Raw genomic sequence first — 15,077 nt, 5'->3', positions numbered from 1 at the left:
CAACCTTTCAAAAAGCGCCAAGAAAGCGACGAACACCGAACCCGGACTTTTACTAAAATGTTCGGGTTCGGGTCACGGACACCCCAAAATTCGGTACGAACCCGAACTATACAGTTCGGGTTCGCTCATCCCTACTTATCCAGACATGGTTGGCAACATGTTTTGGGGTAAGACGGGCCCAATTTACGCTTGCAAATTCCACACTCCTTAGCTTTTGTTTTGTGGGTAGCTTTTCTTGGGGCTTCTTTAACCTGCATTTAATAAAACAGCCCTAATCAGTCTAATTCTGACCACAATAATAACTCCCCAAATGGAGATGGTGGGGGTTAACCGCTCTTACCCCCAGGAGTACCATGCTGGATTCAGAGAGCTGCTCCTGTCAGTGCGCAGTTGCACTTCCCCTTCTTCCTGCATGACTATGCTGCTTCAAGGGGGGCAATGGAGGGAAGAACTGGCCGTCCGGACCGGTATCTGCTTGCTGCTGCTCCCTCCATGCTGGCTGGCCGGTGTTCCCTTTTTCAAATGGGATGAGCAACGCCCGCCATGTTAAGTTCCTCCCCTTTCGGCCGGTGGAACGCACGCGTCACTTCCGATGCGACGTGCGCGTCCAGACTCGGCCTGCCGTAATGAGAGGAGAAGATCCACCTCCCCTCTCACGCCGGCTAGGCAGGGACAAAATGAGGCAGCTACAGGCATCCCCCCATGGCTCTGAATTTAGGGAGAGAAAACGCTGGGCTTCTCAGCGGCTCCTAGTTGAGACTTACGCCGACAGGTACCTCCACTAGGTTTTCATCATTTTAACCCTAGAGGTCCTGCAGCCCAAAGATAGACCCGAAAAGAAATCCTCCCGTCTCTGGACAGGAAAGAACTGAGTGGTGGAAGGCAGTGGACCAATTTAACGATCTGGGAAGTTCCTGTTTCCTGTCCGGAAGGGGGAGGATCTCTCACAGGTGCTGTCATGGGGTGTATTGGTAAATGGTGTAAATATAAGACAGCTAGGAACCCATCTTACATTTAGAAACGGCGGTGGTTCCCTCTGAGTTATTTAGAAGCCGGCGCCTCTACATAACTTCGGTGGATCCACCAGCAGCGCTGGGCCTTAAAGAGAACCTTTCACTACTGTACAAACTAAAAACTAACTAGATCAGTGGGCAGAGCGGCGCCCAGGGGTCCCCCTGCACTTACTAGTATGCCTGGGCGCCGCTCCGTTCGCCCGGTATAGGCTCCGGTGTCTGCGCTCCCTCTGACTGATTTTTTTGTAGGAGGCGTGTCCCTTGCTGCACTGCTGGCCAATCGCAGCGCACAGCTCATAGCTATGAGCTGTGCGCTGCGATTGGCCAGCAGTGCAGCAAGGGACACGCCTCCTACAAAAAAATCTGTCAGAGGGAGCGCAGACACTGGAGCCTATACCGGGCGAACGGAGCGGCGCCCAGGCATACTAGTAAGTGCAGGGGGACCCCTGGGCGCCGCTCTGCCCACTGATCTAGTTAGTTTTTAGTTTGTACAGTAGTGAAAGGTCCTCTTTAAGACCAATCTAAATAAATGTGCCCCTTAATGTTTAAAATTTGGCATCAATTCCACCGTTTATGAAGGGGTTGTCCCAACATAGAAAATCTTTGACTAGCTACATATTTCCAGATTGTCGACGGATGTCCCGTAATGACGGCGAGTTTAATGCTCCAAACTCACTGTATCATAGATGATTCTCTTATATCATGCAACGCATTTAACTTCATGGCACTTTACACTTCTATATATAGCGGGATCTGGTCGCTTGCGCCCCCCCCCCCCATCCTTCAGAATAACTGGGAGTAATTAGAGACATAAATTTGTAAAAGTTTTTTTATTGGTTAAGACTGCTGTAAAAAACAGAACAGTCTAATAAACAATATATGCCGTATGGAATAAATTAAATATCTACATGCCGTTTAACAAAATGCTACATACATATACAAAAATAACTTTTTTTCTGTGCATTTTAGATTTTTTTCTGTACATTTTTTTTCATTTACATTTTTCTGTACATTTGTTTTTCCACAACAGATTTTTTTTAACATACAGCACCATTCACATTTGTACCTTCACACACCTCTACATGGACATACATGTAGAAATTTAACATGTTCACAATTCACATTTTAAACAAAATCAGTACAAAAGTTAGTTTTTCAGACTTTTTTTTTCTTTTAACAAAGGAACTGTGATTGAATTAAAACTTGTGACAGTTCATCTTTATAGACTGGAAACAGGCACCATTCGTTTGGCAACAAGACAGCAAATTATTAATATTCTAGTTATTAAATCTTATAGCCTCGTCATTCTGTCTACTAGCATATTTTGGGCTACCAGCTGTAATACATGGGCCAGTGACCAGCTGAATGTTCGTTCTTGACCACTGCCCACAGATCATACGACTAACAAGAAAACGCTCATTTGTTGCTGATCGCATATTTTATGAGGGCATTTAAAAAAAACTAAAAAACTCAAGTTTGTTTGCAGCACATCTCCCTACGTAAACAAGGATGTGCTGCAATCTAAGAGATAACCGCTTAATAAAAAAAGAAAGCAAATGAGCGCTAATCAAATTCCAATCAACGTAAACTAGCACATGTTGCAAGCAAATCATCAAAAGGACCTTAATAACGTCATATATTGTTTGGACAGGTCATCCAATGTATAACACTACAAAACTGTGGAATTGTACTGCCAAACCAAATTTACCGTGCATTAAAAAATAAAAATACAATAAATATGACAATCCTTGGTGTAAGCTAGCACTACCAGACAATACAATCACAATGGAAAACAAGCAAATGAATGAAAACTTTAAAAAGGGGTTGGTATAAAAACATGGCCTCCAGAAACCAATCCTAGAATGTGACTAGGACTAATTACCTCCATAAGGCTGGGTTCACACTTGAGCGTTGCGCAAACGCGCGTTTTTGTAATAGTAAACGCGCGTTTGACGCGCGTTTGTGTGATTCACTACAGTGTCCTATGGCCACAAACGCCCCAAAAGTCGCTCATGTACTTTTTGGAGCGTCGGGCGTTTTACAGCGCGATCGTACGCGCTGTAAAACGCCCAAGCGTGAACCATTCCCATAGGGAATCATTGGTTTCTCCTTGTTGAGCGTTTTACAGCGCGTAGGAACGCGCTGTAAAACGCTCAGGTGTGAACCCAGCCTAAGAGGGGAGGCAGGGGCTTGTTTCACTGTTCTGCAGGGCTGCATTCACGCCACCATGCTGAGATCAGGCTTCTATGTCTGATGTACGTTTGCTCCATTACTATTTACTGTAGAGCAAGAACTCTGCTCTACTATAGATGGTAATGATGTAATCCTGCCTGCAAAATATCGTCAAGCTGAACAGCCCGACAGGAACAGAGAGCAGCATTGTAGCCACCTCTCCGTTCCTATCAGGCTACTCAGCCATGAAATCAAGTCGCAAAAAAAATAAAAAGGTACATATCATTATCATCTATTGTAGAGTAAAGTTCCTGCTGTACAACAAATAGTATGAATACTATTCTAAAACAGGTTGCTGGAGGCCATTTTTTATACCATTCTTGAAGAACCCCCTTTAAGAACCTCAGTCCTTTGCTCACTTTTCTGGTTTGATGCCCAAAAACCTATAGAATGTTGGCATTATACTTTGTCTGAGGCTAAACACTGAGGCGTTTGATCACTACTACTGAACGATATCTTGCTTGAATAACCAGTACTCCTGGTTCAAGCCTTGAGGACTACAACCTGTTCCACAACTGACAGTGGGCAATAAGTTCTAGAGTGCACCAAACAAGCCAAGGATTACTAGAGGAAAAAGTTAGGGGTATTATAAAATGAACAAAAGCATGCCCTCCATTTTCTTATGGGCTACTCCACTAGTAGAACCGCTCTAAAAATGCAGATTTTTTTTTTTTTCAAATCAACTTGTGGGTAGTTAACAAAACTAGAGTTAGAGTGCCTTTAACAACAGCTTCCAAGCATAACTATATAATATATAAACATAGCTAATGAAAATATGGAATGTAGAAGTGACTAAAACATAACTGCAGATTTGTAAGAGCGTATTAATATGGAGAAATCACAAAAATTACACATACAGCAACCACGGGAGAAGGAGAGCAAACTGTTCCCTGTTCAGTGGTTCAAAAGAAACGCTGTTCAAGAAAGAAAACCAGATTGAACATGGGTGGTGCTGGAGGGAAACAAACTTCTAAATGTAAAAATAAGGCACTTAACTATAGTTTTGTTGGCATTCTAAAATACAGATAAACTTGTGTACGCAAATAAAAATTAATCTCATATTCCATCCACATATCATATCGTAGTACTATGACATTACATGCATACAAGTAGTATTATTTATCCTTTGCTACAAAGGGTAGAGGTGACGACTACGGCTTTTCAGTTTTGGCTTGTAATCATCAAAAAAGAAAGACGCCTCAAGGTCACTTGGGGGAGAGCTGCTTAGACTGTCTTCTCCGCTGCTCATATCTTCACACGAATCCTCACTAAGGAGAGAAGAGTCCATACATTATTACACATGAACGCTTTGTATCTCACATACAGTCAAATTATGCAGTGTACTTATTCATGAGCATGATCTAATACTCCCCCACATTACCTCCAGCTAATGAACAGAAGGAAACCAATAAAAGTCATCTTCATAACCCACAGCCTGAATGCTGAACCATCTGTTGAGGGCCCAGTATGGCTGCACAGGCAGATGAGCACATTACATGTGTCTGTCCCCATTAAGTTACAAATGGCTAGACATCGAGGACGTATTAGTGCTGCAAGTCATTTTTCTGTCTTGGAAAACATCTCAAATCTGAACACCATGGCAGACGTTTTTCAGAAATGGGGGGTCTGGGTACCAAAAAGTGCTGCTCATTACATGGGAGGTCTAAATAACCTAAATGGCTTTCTACACAATGGATACAGGTGCAATAAACAATATTACAGAAAACACCAGAGGATATTGCGCCATGATATTTCACAATAGCTTGAAACATATCGGGGGGATGGAGGCTTCATTATTAAGGGAGTTCTTAGGCCTGTTCCAGAGAGTGGCAATACGACCCCCGAGATTCCAGTGAACTTAGCTTAGGCTGGCCATACGCAGACAAACATCCGTAGAACGCTATCTCTTCTGACTATCTGACTAACTATCTCAGAAGAACAAAAAGATACGGACCAGTTGCTGCCAGACACCTCTGGTGGGGGGGGGGGTTATATTCCAGAAAACAGAGGGCTCAATCATGCTGAAATCCAACTGCCTGATCCCCATCTCCCTTGCCATTCGCTTGTTGAGGAAGAGTCAGGAGGCCCCATATATCTACTGGACGGTAGGCTGCTCCTGCCGTAATTGATAGGTTTGGCCAATAGACATCCAACGTGTACGGCCAGCTTTAGATCACTTACTCAAAGTTTTACAACTGTCTGACACTGGTCTAAAACATCTTTGTCATCCATTTGTCAATTCCAACTGTGTCATCCAAGTTCTCAAGTGAGAACAGGAAATGACAGCCATCACAGCTACCATAAGGGTTTGTCATCCAGTCTCCTGGCCTCCTTATGAGATAAACCTGCCAATGTATTCACTGACACTTTACAGGTCTGCAGTTCGGGAGCTGTAATGGCTGCCACGTGAAAGACCGATGTGCATTCTCGAGCTCCTACCTCTCGCTCTCATTCATATAGCCGTACTCGGGAATAGTTGGCAGCTCTGGAACACTGTAGTAACTGTTATGCAGGATTCTGGGCCGTGCGTCGGGACACAATCCATACTAGCTTCTTGTGGTCGGGTTTGCAGCATTCTGGGGATGAATAATCTGCTAGACATTTTGATACCAGCTCCCGCCAGTAAAGCATGTCTTTGTCATTAACCTGGAAGAAAAGGTTTAGATATTAATATATCTATCTATAAACACGTTCAAGGTGTAGGCAGGTTAAATACTGTCAGATTTATTGACTTGAACTAACACCGTCCACACACCCTATCAGGACATTGATCCGCTGCCAAAGACTAGCTTGGCATTACCCAGTGATCTTAATGAGTACCTTGTAATGTTCCACTCTTCTACTGAAAGAAAGAGGTGGGATAGCAGGATCAGTCATGTTCAATGCCCGATCCTTCTGTCCGCCAGCAAAGGCATGCTCTCCTCATCCCACTGACAACACATGGACATGTGTACGACCCCCAGTCAGAGTCCATTACTCAGAATACTGTCACAGTGATGAAAGTTCAATTACCTTTGAATGTTTTTGAACACGAAGAGCGATTTCAAATAGCTCCAGAGACTTCAAGGTTTCTACTTCGAGCGTAAGAAGGCACAAGGCTAACACTGAGGGCTGGAGAGAGAAAGGGAGAAATCGGACCGTGAGTCTGGCGTACTTTATCAGAGACGGGCCAAATATCAGTGTCAGAAGTAAAAGCAAAACGTACTTTTGCTTTGGAAAAGATGAGTCGGCAGTTGCATGCTTTCAGCTGTGCTTCCAGTTTCTCAAGGCTCAATACTTCTTTCCTGCAGAGTAGAAAATCCACTACATTCATTACTTGGATCCATGGGAACAAAAACAATCCAGTTAAGAGAAAGGAGACATTCACCGAGTCTCTACTTGTGCTGGGTAAAGATATTCATGGTTATATAAGCAGAGAAGCAAGAAAGCTAGATCAGTACTCCTAGATTCTGGGGAGTCAATATCATCCCAGCCGGGTATGGAAAAGCTGGATCAAAAGTACCAATCACAAGGTATTTTAATAACTAATCCATACCTGGCGGCCACCATACTGCGGAAAGCCCTAGTCTGTACTCCCAGAACTGTGTAATCATATGAGAATCCCACATAGGGGTTCTTCGGTCCACTCACCTCTCAGAGGAATGGCAGAGTACGATTGTGTGATATAAGTGCAAGAAGGTTAAGGCAGTGGTTGCTTTGAATTCAAAGTGCAATTTTTCTGAAATGATTTTCTCCATGCGTTTAATGTCGGAGACAGTGCATTTACATTGGCTGATGCGGATCACATCATGGATGGATGGGATATTGCGGTCTTCTTCCACAACTCGGGCTGCCAGCTGGAAGCAGCAGACACCAATGCAAGAGAGGTGTTTTGGCTTCACCTAAATGAAACACGGAACAATACATTAAATGACTCTCCTAGAAACAATTCTCTAGTAAGAAGCAAGCACGTTTTCTTAAATCCTCTGTCCTCACCTTCATAATGGCCAGAAATCGATCCAGGACGTTCACAGCCAAGACAAAGGTCTCCATACTTAAGCCAAAGAAGTTGGTTAAACTCCATAGATCTTCTACTTTTCCATTTCTGGATTTTGGACAGATTGTATTATCATTCTGGAAAATACAGAGGAATGCACATTAGATGTCATTCAACTGGTACCCATCGCAATTATTTTATGGGGGGGGGGGGTAACTCTGCTCTGGGAGCACACAAACAAAAATAACCCCACCCCCACCCGAAAAAAATAAAAATTAAAAAAAATTAAAAAGTTAGCTGATGCCCAAAGAAAGGTTACAATCATTCTAGGTGTGAAATTATATATGTATATACTGTGAGGGAGCATAGAAAACAAATCACAGCTCAAAACAAAGGAAAGTTCCTTTCACCTGGCATCACCGCACCTGGTCGGCGCTGAATCTGGACTATAGGACATTCACAGAAGGGTGGATGCACAATACAAGTCACTCTCTACAAACTTTTGTTTACATTTTCACACTGCTCGGCAGAGGCTTCCGCCAAGCAGTGTATACGGTGACGTCACCGGCGGGCTTCAGCCTGTAAAACGGCTAGGGCAGCGCTAAAGCCTGCCCATCAGTGCCGGTGAGGTCACCGGGCTAACTGCTTGGCGGAAGCCTCCACCTAGCTTACCTATGGAGAGCTTGGTACGTCACCAGATCTCCTAAAAAATGCTGAATCGAGCAGGACAAAAGGAGAGCATGAAATGCTCCGATGCTCATATCAGGGGGGCTCTCTGGGTGAAAATGTGGGTATGTCCGGGTTCAGCTCTGAACCAAGACAACCCCTTTAAATTACAGTGAATGTGTCAGGGCGTATTGCCAAGCCCACGCCACTTAACCTTTTCAGAAAGTCTTGAGAGCCAAAATTTAGGGACAAAGGCATAGCGGTATGATATAACAAATCAGGAGTATGCTAAAACCGCTGGGACTACACCTAGCTCCACCAATAAACAGCACCCTCCCCCCTCACCTCTGCTGTGGACTCTATAAGAATCAAGCCCTTCTCTCTGGGCTGGTACTTGTGCTCTTCTTCCAGGTGAACATTGAGCTGCTTTAGGAGCTTGAAGGCCTCGTTGCTGGTGTCATCCATGGCTGCTAAATCCTTCATCTTGGATCTAACAAACAAGGTAGAAAAACCACTAGAAGTAAACAACCAGGCTTCGGAGTCAGAGCGATCAGCTGGCGCGGGGAGTGGCCTGGCACGGGGGCGGGGCAGTCTCCAGCTAGCTACAGATCGACGGTCACGTCCTCACAGCCCAGGAAATATCCCCGGGGGGAGGGGGATTTCTTTTGTGTATCCAGCGACTCTCAGCTGATCAGAAGCAAACAAACCTCCTCCATCTCCGATCTGCACTACTGTCCACAGCTATCCCCAGACTGTGCACCCCTCCTCCATCTCCGATCTGCACTACTGTCCACAGCTATCCCCAGACTGTGCGCCCCTCCTCCATCTCCGATCTGCACTACTGTCCACAGCTATCCCCAGACTGTGCACCCCTCCTCCATCTCCGATCTGCACTACTGTCCACAGCTATCCCCAGACTGTGCACCCCTCCTCCATCTCCGATCTGCACTACTGTCCACAGCTATCCAGATGGCCCTCCCCCTTCAGCTAGACTGTGCACCCCTCCTCCATCTCCGATCTGCACTACTGTTCACAGCTATCCCCAGACTGTGCACCCCTTCTTCATCTCCGATCTGCACTACTGTCCACAGCTATCCCCCCTCCTCCCCAAATACAGACATCGGACCCTTTATTCCAGTGTATAGGGGGCACTGTATCACCACAACACAGCCCTGATGACACAAGAGCATATCCGAGACATCTGATATTTATCACATCGGTATATGAGAGATCGCCAAATATATGCGCACACAGGGCACCGATCGCCATGTATACAACTGCCAGGGCATATAGCTATACCGAAGATATCTACATATTAAATACGATTCATTAAATTAGCACGCCAAATAAGGGAAACCTAAACAGAACAAAGATGGAAATAGATAAGATAATGGCAGCCTTCAGTCACATAAAGGGGGCTCACCTGTATCAAGTATCATATAGGGAGAGAAGGGCTTCCTGTCACCTCACAGCCCGGACATTGTAGTAATCCTCATCAGCAGCCCCCACAGTCCTGTCATTAGGGGCAGATAATCCTGGAATATAGGCTGTCAGTGCACTCTGGCTTCTCCTCTCGTCTTCTTGTTTTTGTTTCTGATCCTTCAACGCCCTGGAGCCTCAGACGTCACGAGGCGGAGGAATTTCTGACAGAATCTGATACAAAGAACAAGGACCAAACAGTAAAATAGTCCCAAGCAGCTACAGGGCTTCTTGTGTGCCGCTTTTCTTTACCGAGGTTAAATAATAACCAGAATGAGAGGGAAAGGGGAGGCGAATATGAAGTGTGGCAGAAAACTGCGGGTTTGAGGTAACAAAAACACAAGCCGTTCGGCGGATGAATACATCGACTAGCGTACTACGTCTTGGCATTTAAAAGTCCCTGCCTACCGCCTCCTGTCATTATCAGTTTGAAAAGACCGCCCGAATTGTCTAGCGCTGTGATTGGACAAAGGAGAGGCGTTGCGCCTGATTGGCTTGTGGTAATAAAAAAGACGGCAGTGATTGGCTGAGACGCTCTCGCAGAGGCGGTTGGTGGATTGTATGTTCTTGTTGCTGGACAGATTTGTCCTTATGAGTCCTTCGCTGAGAATTTATGGACATGCGCAGTAACGTTCGGTATGTCACCTTATGCACCTGGAAGCCGTGTTTTCACCTGAGAGTGTTGCCATGGCTACCCCAATATCCCATTATATTGTATTAAAGGACTCTGGCTAAGTAATAAATATATTCCGAAAATGTCATTATATACATATATTGCCATAGCAACTGTTTCACAAATAACTCAGTGAACGATAACCTTTAAGGGATCATGTATATTTGTATACGAACATATTTTTCTTCCGTTCCGTTTTTTTACAGGTCCATATACAGAACCATTAATTTCAATGGGGCTTGAAATAAAACGGAAATGACTCTGTGTGCGTTCCATGTCCGCATGTCCGTTACGCAAAAAAAAAAAAATCTTATTTTTGTCCGTTGTGATACAATGGTCCTCAAAAAAAATAACGGATGCAACACGGACGTGCACTCCGTCCCCTTCAGCTCAGTTTTGTCACCATTGACAATGAATGGGGACAAAACTGACATTTTTTCCCACGCTATTGAGATCCTATAACGAATTTCAATAGTGGAAATGGAAAGCGCAGGTTTGAAAGTAGCCTTAATAACACTATATAAAGGGCGAATAATACCGCTATACCATGACCACATGGGATCACAATATTACCACCATAATGATACTAAATAAACACTATACCAAAACCAAGATTTTATTACATGACACGGAGGCGAGTATTGCTATCTCTTTCTTTACTAAAATCATATAGCAGCAAAGAACAAACGTTTCAATCAAAATGAAAACCATGGCAACCAACTCCTCCCCACTGTGCCAGTATAACAGTCCTGGACCCTGTCAACTCCTCCTCTTTCTTTGCTGCTCTTCTCACAGATAAGTACAGTTTGTCTTTCTCATATCTGTGGGCAGAGTTTTATTGTGTTTTAGATTATTGTACCGAGCATTATTGTTTTAGGTACTGATTTAATCGTATTGTGGGCTGCATACTGTGTCTGGGGTGTTCTTCACCCCTCTCTTTTTTGGTCTCGGGGTCTTATGTGTTATTTTTTCCCCCAGGTATTTCTTATTTAGGTTTTTTTCTCCTTAGATTTTGCCTCTGTTTCCGCCGCTTATCCTAGCTCCCCCCCCCCCCCTTAGTCGGCCATTTCGCCGCTTCGTGGGTTGTTTTCTTCACTCACCTTTCCCTTAGTTTCCTTTTCGTCCGTCTCCTCTTCTGGCGGCCGAGATCTCGCGGGATTTCGGCCGCCATTTTTTTCCTCCGGCTGCTCGCGCGTCTCTCTGCATTTCTCCGCTCTGGGCTCGGCGAGATTTCGGCCGTTTTCCCCGCTTAGAGCTGCCGGAGTCTCCCTGCGTCCCGCTCGTGTCCTGCGGTATTTCCTCCCACAGCTTTGGGGTTTTAGCCTTTGGGGGTCGAGATATTCTATAAATCTCACTAGCTTGTCAGTGTTAGGGCTCTTTCAGTTAATACTGCCCTATAAATTACCATGTCTAAAGACAATATGCGTGGGGGTGAGCCTGCCCCTGAGTCAATGGAGGCGCCTTCTAATGCCCTGGAGTCTGGTGCCATGTCTGTTGATGCCCAGACCTCAGCAATACAGCGCTCAGTAGCTGCAGCTGCTATGGGGTCTATGTCCTCAGCCATATCAAATTCTATTTCTGAGGCCCTTATGGCTGGCCCTTCCTCCTCCAGACCTTCGGGGTCTAAGCCGTCTGAAAATGTATTATCTGCCTCCAGAACCGTTATGACTGGTGGAGTTGTAGCCACCCAAGATGGCGCGCACCGTTCGCGCAAAAGAGCCTCTGCCCGCCAGGCAGAAAAGGTGAGGCGATGGAAATGCGCCAGAGCGCAGCATGATAGTGTTTCGGGTTCTGAACTCGACTCAGATGAGGAGGCTCAGTATCGTTCTGTTGATTTTGTGGACTTGGAGGAGGACGATCCTTTGGATTCGGACCTTCCGGGTCCATCCTCCGGATCGGTCGTGCCACTATCTGCATCCTTTGAGGTTCCTTTGGAATCCTCAGCGATTTTGGATCCTGCTGGGGATCCCCTCTTTGACCCCGATGCACTGCATCATCCTAGGTCTGCAGAGTGGCTTCCGTCCGCACATGTTGCAAAATACCTAGAAGCCCGGGTGCGCCAACCCCTTTCTAAGGAGGCGCGTAATAAGATGAAGGCTGAGTGCCGCAGACCGATTATCCCCAACAAGGTCTGTGAGACGCCAATAGTTGACCCGAAGATGTGTCAATTTCTGGCTGAGTCAGCCAGAACCCAGAATACGCTGGTGGATCCGGAGGAGCTCCGGGGATGGGTTCAACGTGCCGTGTGTATCACGGGCAACGTGAATACTTCGCTCTCTATTGAGAGGCGAAAGGCAATCCTTTTTAAAATCGAGCCCAAGCTCTCTAATTTAGCCCTGATGGAGGCAGGTAAAGAAGCCCAGGGCTTACTATTTGGGGATTCCTTCATTAAGGGCCTTCACTGCCTTGGACAAGGCTCAGACCTCGATGAAACGGGTCTTCCAGAATCGGAGCTCTAGGGGCCGCCTGTCCGGCCGTTCATCCTACCAGTCCTGTGGATCGGGTCGAGGCTCCTTCCCTTATCGTTCCTCCACCCAGGAGTTTCAGGCAGCCACCCGCCTTCTTCCCCACCCGCGGATCTTCATGGCGTTCCCGTGGAGCCAGAGGTTCATCTTCCAGACGCCCTTTCGGTAAGTCAAGTACCAGCGTCTTCTTTGATTCCTTGGGTAGGGGCAGGCTCCGGCTTTTTTTCCCATGTTTGGTCAACCATCACCACCGACCCATGGGTTCTTTCTACTGTGCGGGGGTTTCATATAGATCTGATATGCCCTCAGGTCCAGATTCCCCCACCACATCCGGTAGTTCTCCCGTCCTCATCGCGCCTACTGTTACACCAGGAATTGACAGCGCTATGTCAGAAGGGCGCCATAGAGCGAGCTCCCTCATCCTCGGAGGGTATCATAAGCAGTATGTTCCTAGTGGCCAAAACAGGAGGCCAGATGCGGCCCGTAATCAACCTCCGGGCTCTAAACGCCTTTGTGCAGTACCGGCACTTCAAGATGGAGGGCATCCACCTCCTCAGGGATTTGCTACTCCAAGGGGACTGGATGGTCAAACTAGACCTGAAGGATGCCTACCTGACAGTTCCGGTGGCCGAATCATCCAGGGATCTCCTTAGTTTCCTCTGGGACTCGGAGGTGTGGAGGTTCACATGCCTGCCTTTCGGACTCTCTTCGGCCCCTCGGTGCTTCACCAAGCTTCTGCGGCCGGTCGTTTCTTGTCTCCGCAGTCGAGGAATTCGCCTGATTATTTATCTGGACGATATCCTCATCATGGCCCAGAAACCTTCCGTTCTCTTTATGCATCTACAGTGGTCCATGGACCTCTTATCGCAGTTGGGGTTTCTTCTCAATCTGGAGAAGTCATCTCTTACTCCGGCCCAGTCCATAGAATTCTTGGGCTTCACTATCAATTGGTCCACGGAGACTCTCAGCCCATCCCCCAAAGTGCGTGCCATCCGCAAGGAGCTTCTTCACACCCTCTCTCTTCCGCAAGTTTCCCTTCGTCATCTGGCCCGTATCATAGGCCTCCTCTCTTCGTTCATCCAGGCGGTGTTTCCTGCTCCCCTACATTATCGGGGCATGCAGCGGCTCAAGATTGCCTACCTCCAGTCGGGAGCATCTTATGCGGATTTAATCACCTTGGACGAGGACACCAGAGATGAGTTGACGTGGTGGATCCACAAGTTGGAAGTGTGGAACGGGAGGGTGATATTTGGCTCCCGTCCAGATATCACAATACAGTCGGATGCCAGCCTTCTCGGATGGGGGGCTTACTGCAACGGGGTGACTACCAGAGGTCGTTGGTCGGAGGAAGAGTCTGGTCTTCACATCAACGCCTTGGAGCTGCTGGCGGGGTCTTTTGCTGTTCACAGTTTCGCGAACGAACTGGCCAGGACTTGCATCAGACTGCGGATGGACAACATCTCTGCAGTCCGGTATGTCAATGCCATGGGAGGCACGCATTCTATGACTCTATCCCGCTTGGCGCGGGATTTCTGGACGTTCTGTCTTGCCAGAGAGATTACTGTGTCAGCAGAATATTTACCGGGCCTCCACAATATCCATGCAGATTGGAGCTCGCGTTTTCTGTCGGACTCCAGCGATTGGAGATTAGACAGCACAGTCTTCTCGTCCATATCCTCTCGTTGGGGTCCTTTCCATTTAGACCTCTTTGCGTCTCGTCTGAACACCCACCTTCCGCGGTTTTACAGCTGGCGCCCGGATCCAGACAGGAGGCGGTAGATGCATTTCTACAGGATTGGTCCGGCCAAGTCTCTTACGCCTTCCCTCCATTTGCGCTGATTCCCCGAGTTTTAACTCAAATCTGCCGTCAGGGCGCGGATCTCGCCCTTATAGTACCATTTTGGACCACCCAATCGTGGTTCCCTCAGCTTCTGGAGTGTCTGATCCTTTGCCCTCTACTTCTTCCGGTCTTCCCGGACCTCTTGTTGGATCCATCAGGTCTGGGGCACCCTCTGATCCTCGAAGGCTCCCTCCAGCTCCTGGCGTGCAGAATTTGGGACGTCGCTGGAATTTCGGAATCAGCTAGACGCCTATTGGACGAGGCATGGGCTCCAGGGACCAGACGGTCTTATTGGTCAGCCTGGAGATCTTGGGCTGATTGGTGCCTGGCTGGGCACCTGGATCCCGTTTCAGCTCCTGTAACTGATGTTCTCCAATTTCTTACGTCACTTTTTGAGGACGGTAAGGCTTACCGTACCATCAATTTGTACCGTTCCGCCATTTCTGCTTTTCACCACGGTTTTGGGGGGTGCCCGGCTGGTCAGCACCCTTTGGTTTGCCGGCTTCTCAGAGGATCCCGTCTTTCCCGTCCTCCCAGACCTCGTTTCTCCTCTACGTGGGATGTCTCCTTTATGCTGTCCCTGTTCTCCTCATGGCCATCTAATGCGGACCTTTCTCTTCGCCAGCTTTCGGCTAAGTTGGTTTCTTTGTTTTGCTTAATCTCCTGCAAGAGGGTGTCTGATGTCCGTGCGTTGGATTATGACGCTCGCTCCTTCACTCCGGATGGGGTGGTG

General features: G+C 47.0%; 1 protein-coding gene across 1 annotated transcript; it reads right to left on the bottom strand.

Annotated features, from left to right (window-relative positions):
* Positions 1-3,065: 3,065 nt before the first annotated feature.
* CCNG2 (cyclin G2) lies at positions 3,066-9,501 on the bottom strand. The gene is given in 9 exon segments (XM_044304424.1): positions 3,066-4,513; positions 5,685-5,758; positions 5,760-5,891; positions 6,258-6,356; positions 6,451-6,529; positions 6,876-7,126; positions 7,221-7,358; positions 8,233-8,377; positions 9,311-9,501. Coding segments are annotated over 8 exon segments (1,050 nt in total). The 5' UTR covers positions 8,371-8,377; positions 9,311-9,501; the 3' UTR covers positions 3,066-4,374.
* Positions 9,502-15,077: the final 5,576 nt, after the last annotated feature.

This window comes from Bufo gargarizans, chromosome 1 (genome assembly GCF_014858855.1).
Source record: "Bufo gargarizans isolate SCDJY-AF-19 chromosome 1, ASM1485885v1, whole genome shotgun sequence".
In the NCBI taxonomy this organism is placed as follows: Eukaryota; Metazoa; Chordata; class Amphibia; order Anura; family Bufonidae; genus Bufo; species Bufo gargarizans.
The sequence above is the reverse complement of the archived record's forward strand: the minus strand, read 5'-3'. Positions and strand labels throughout refer to the sequence as shown.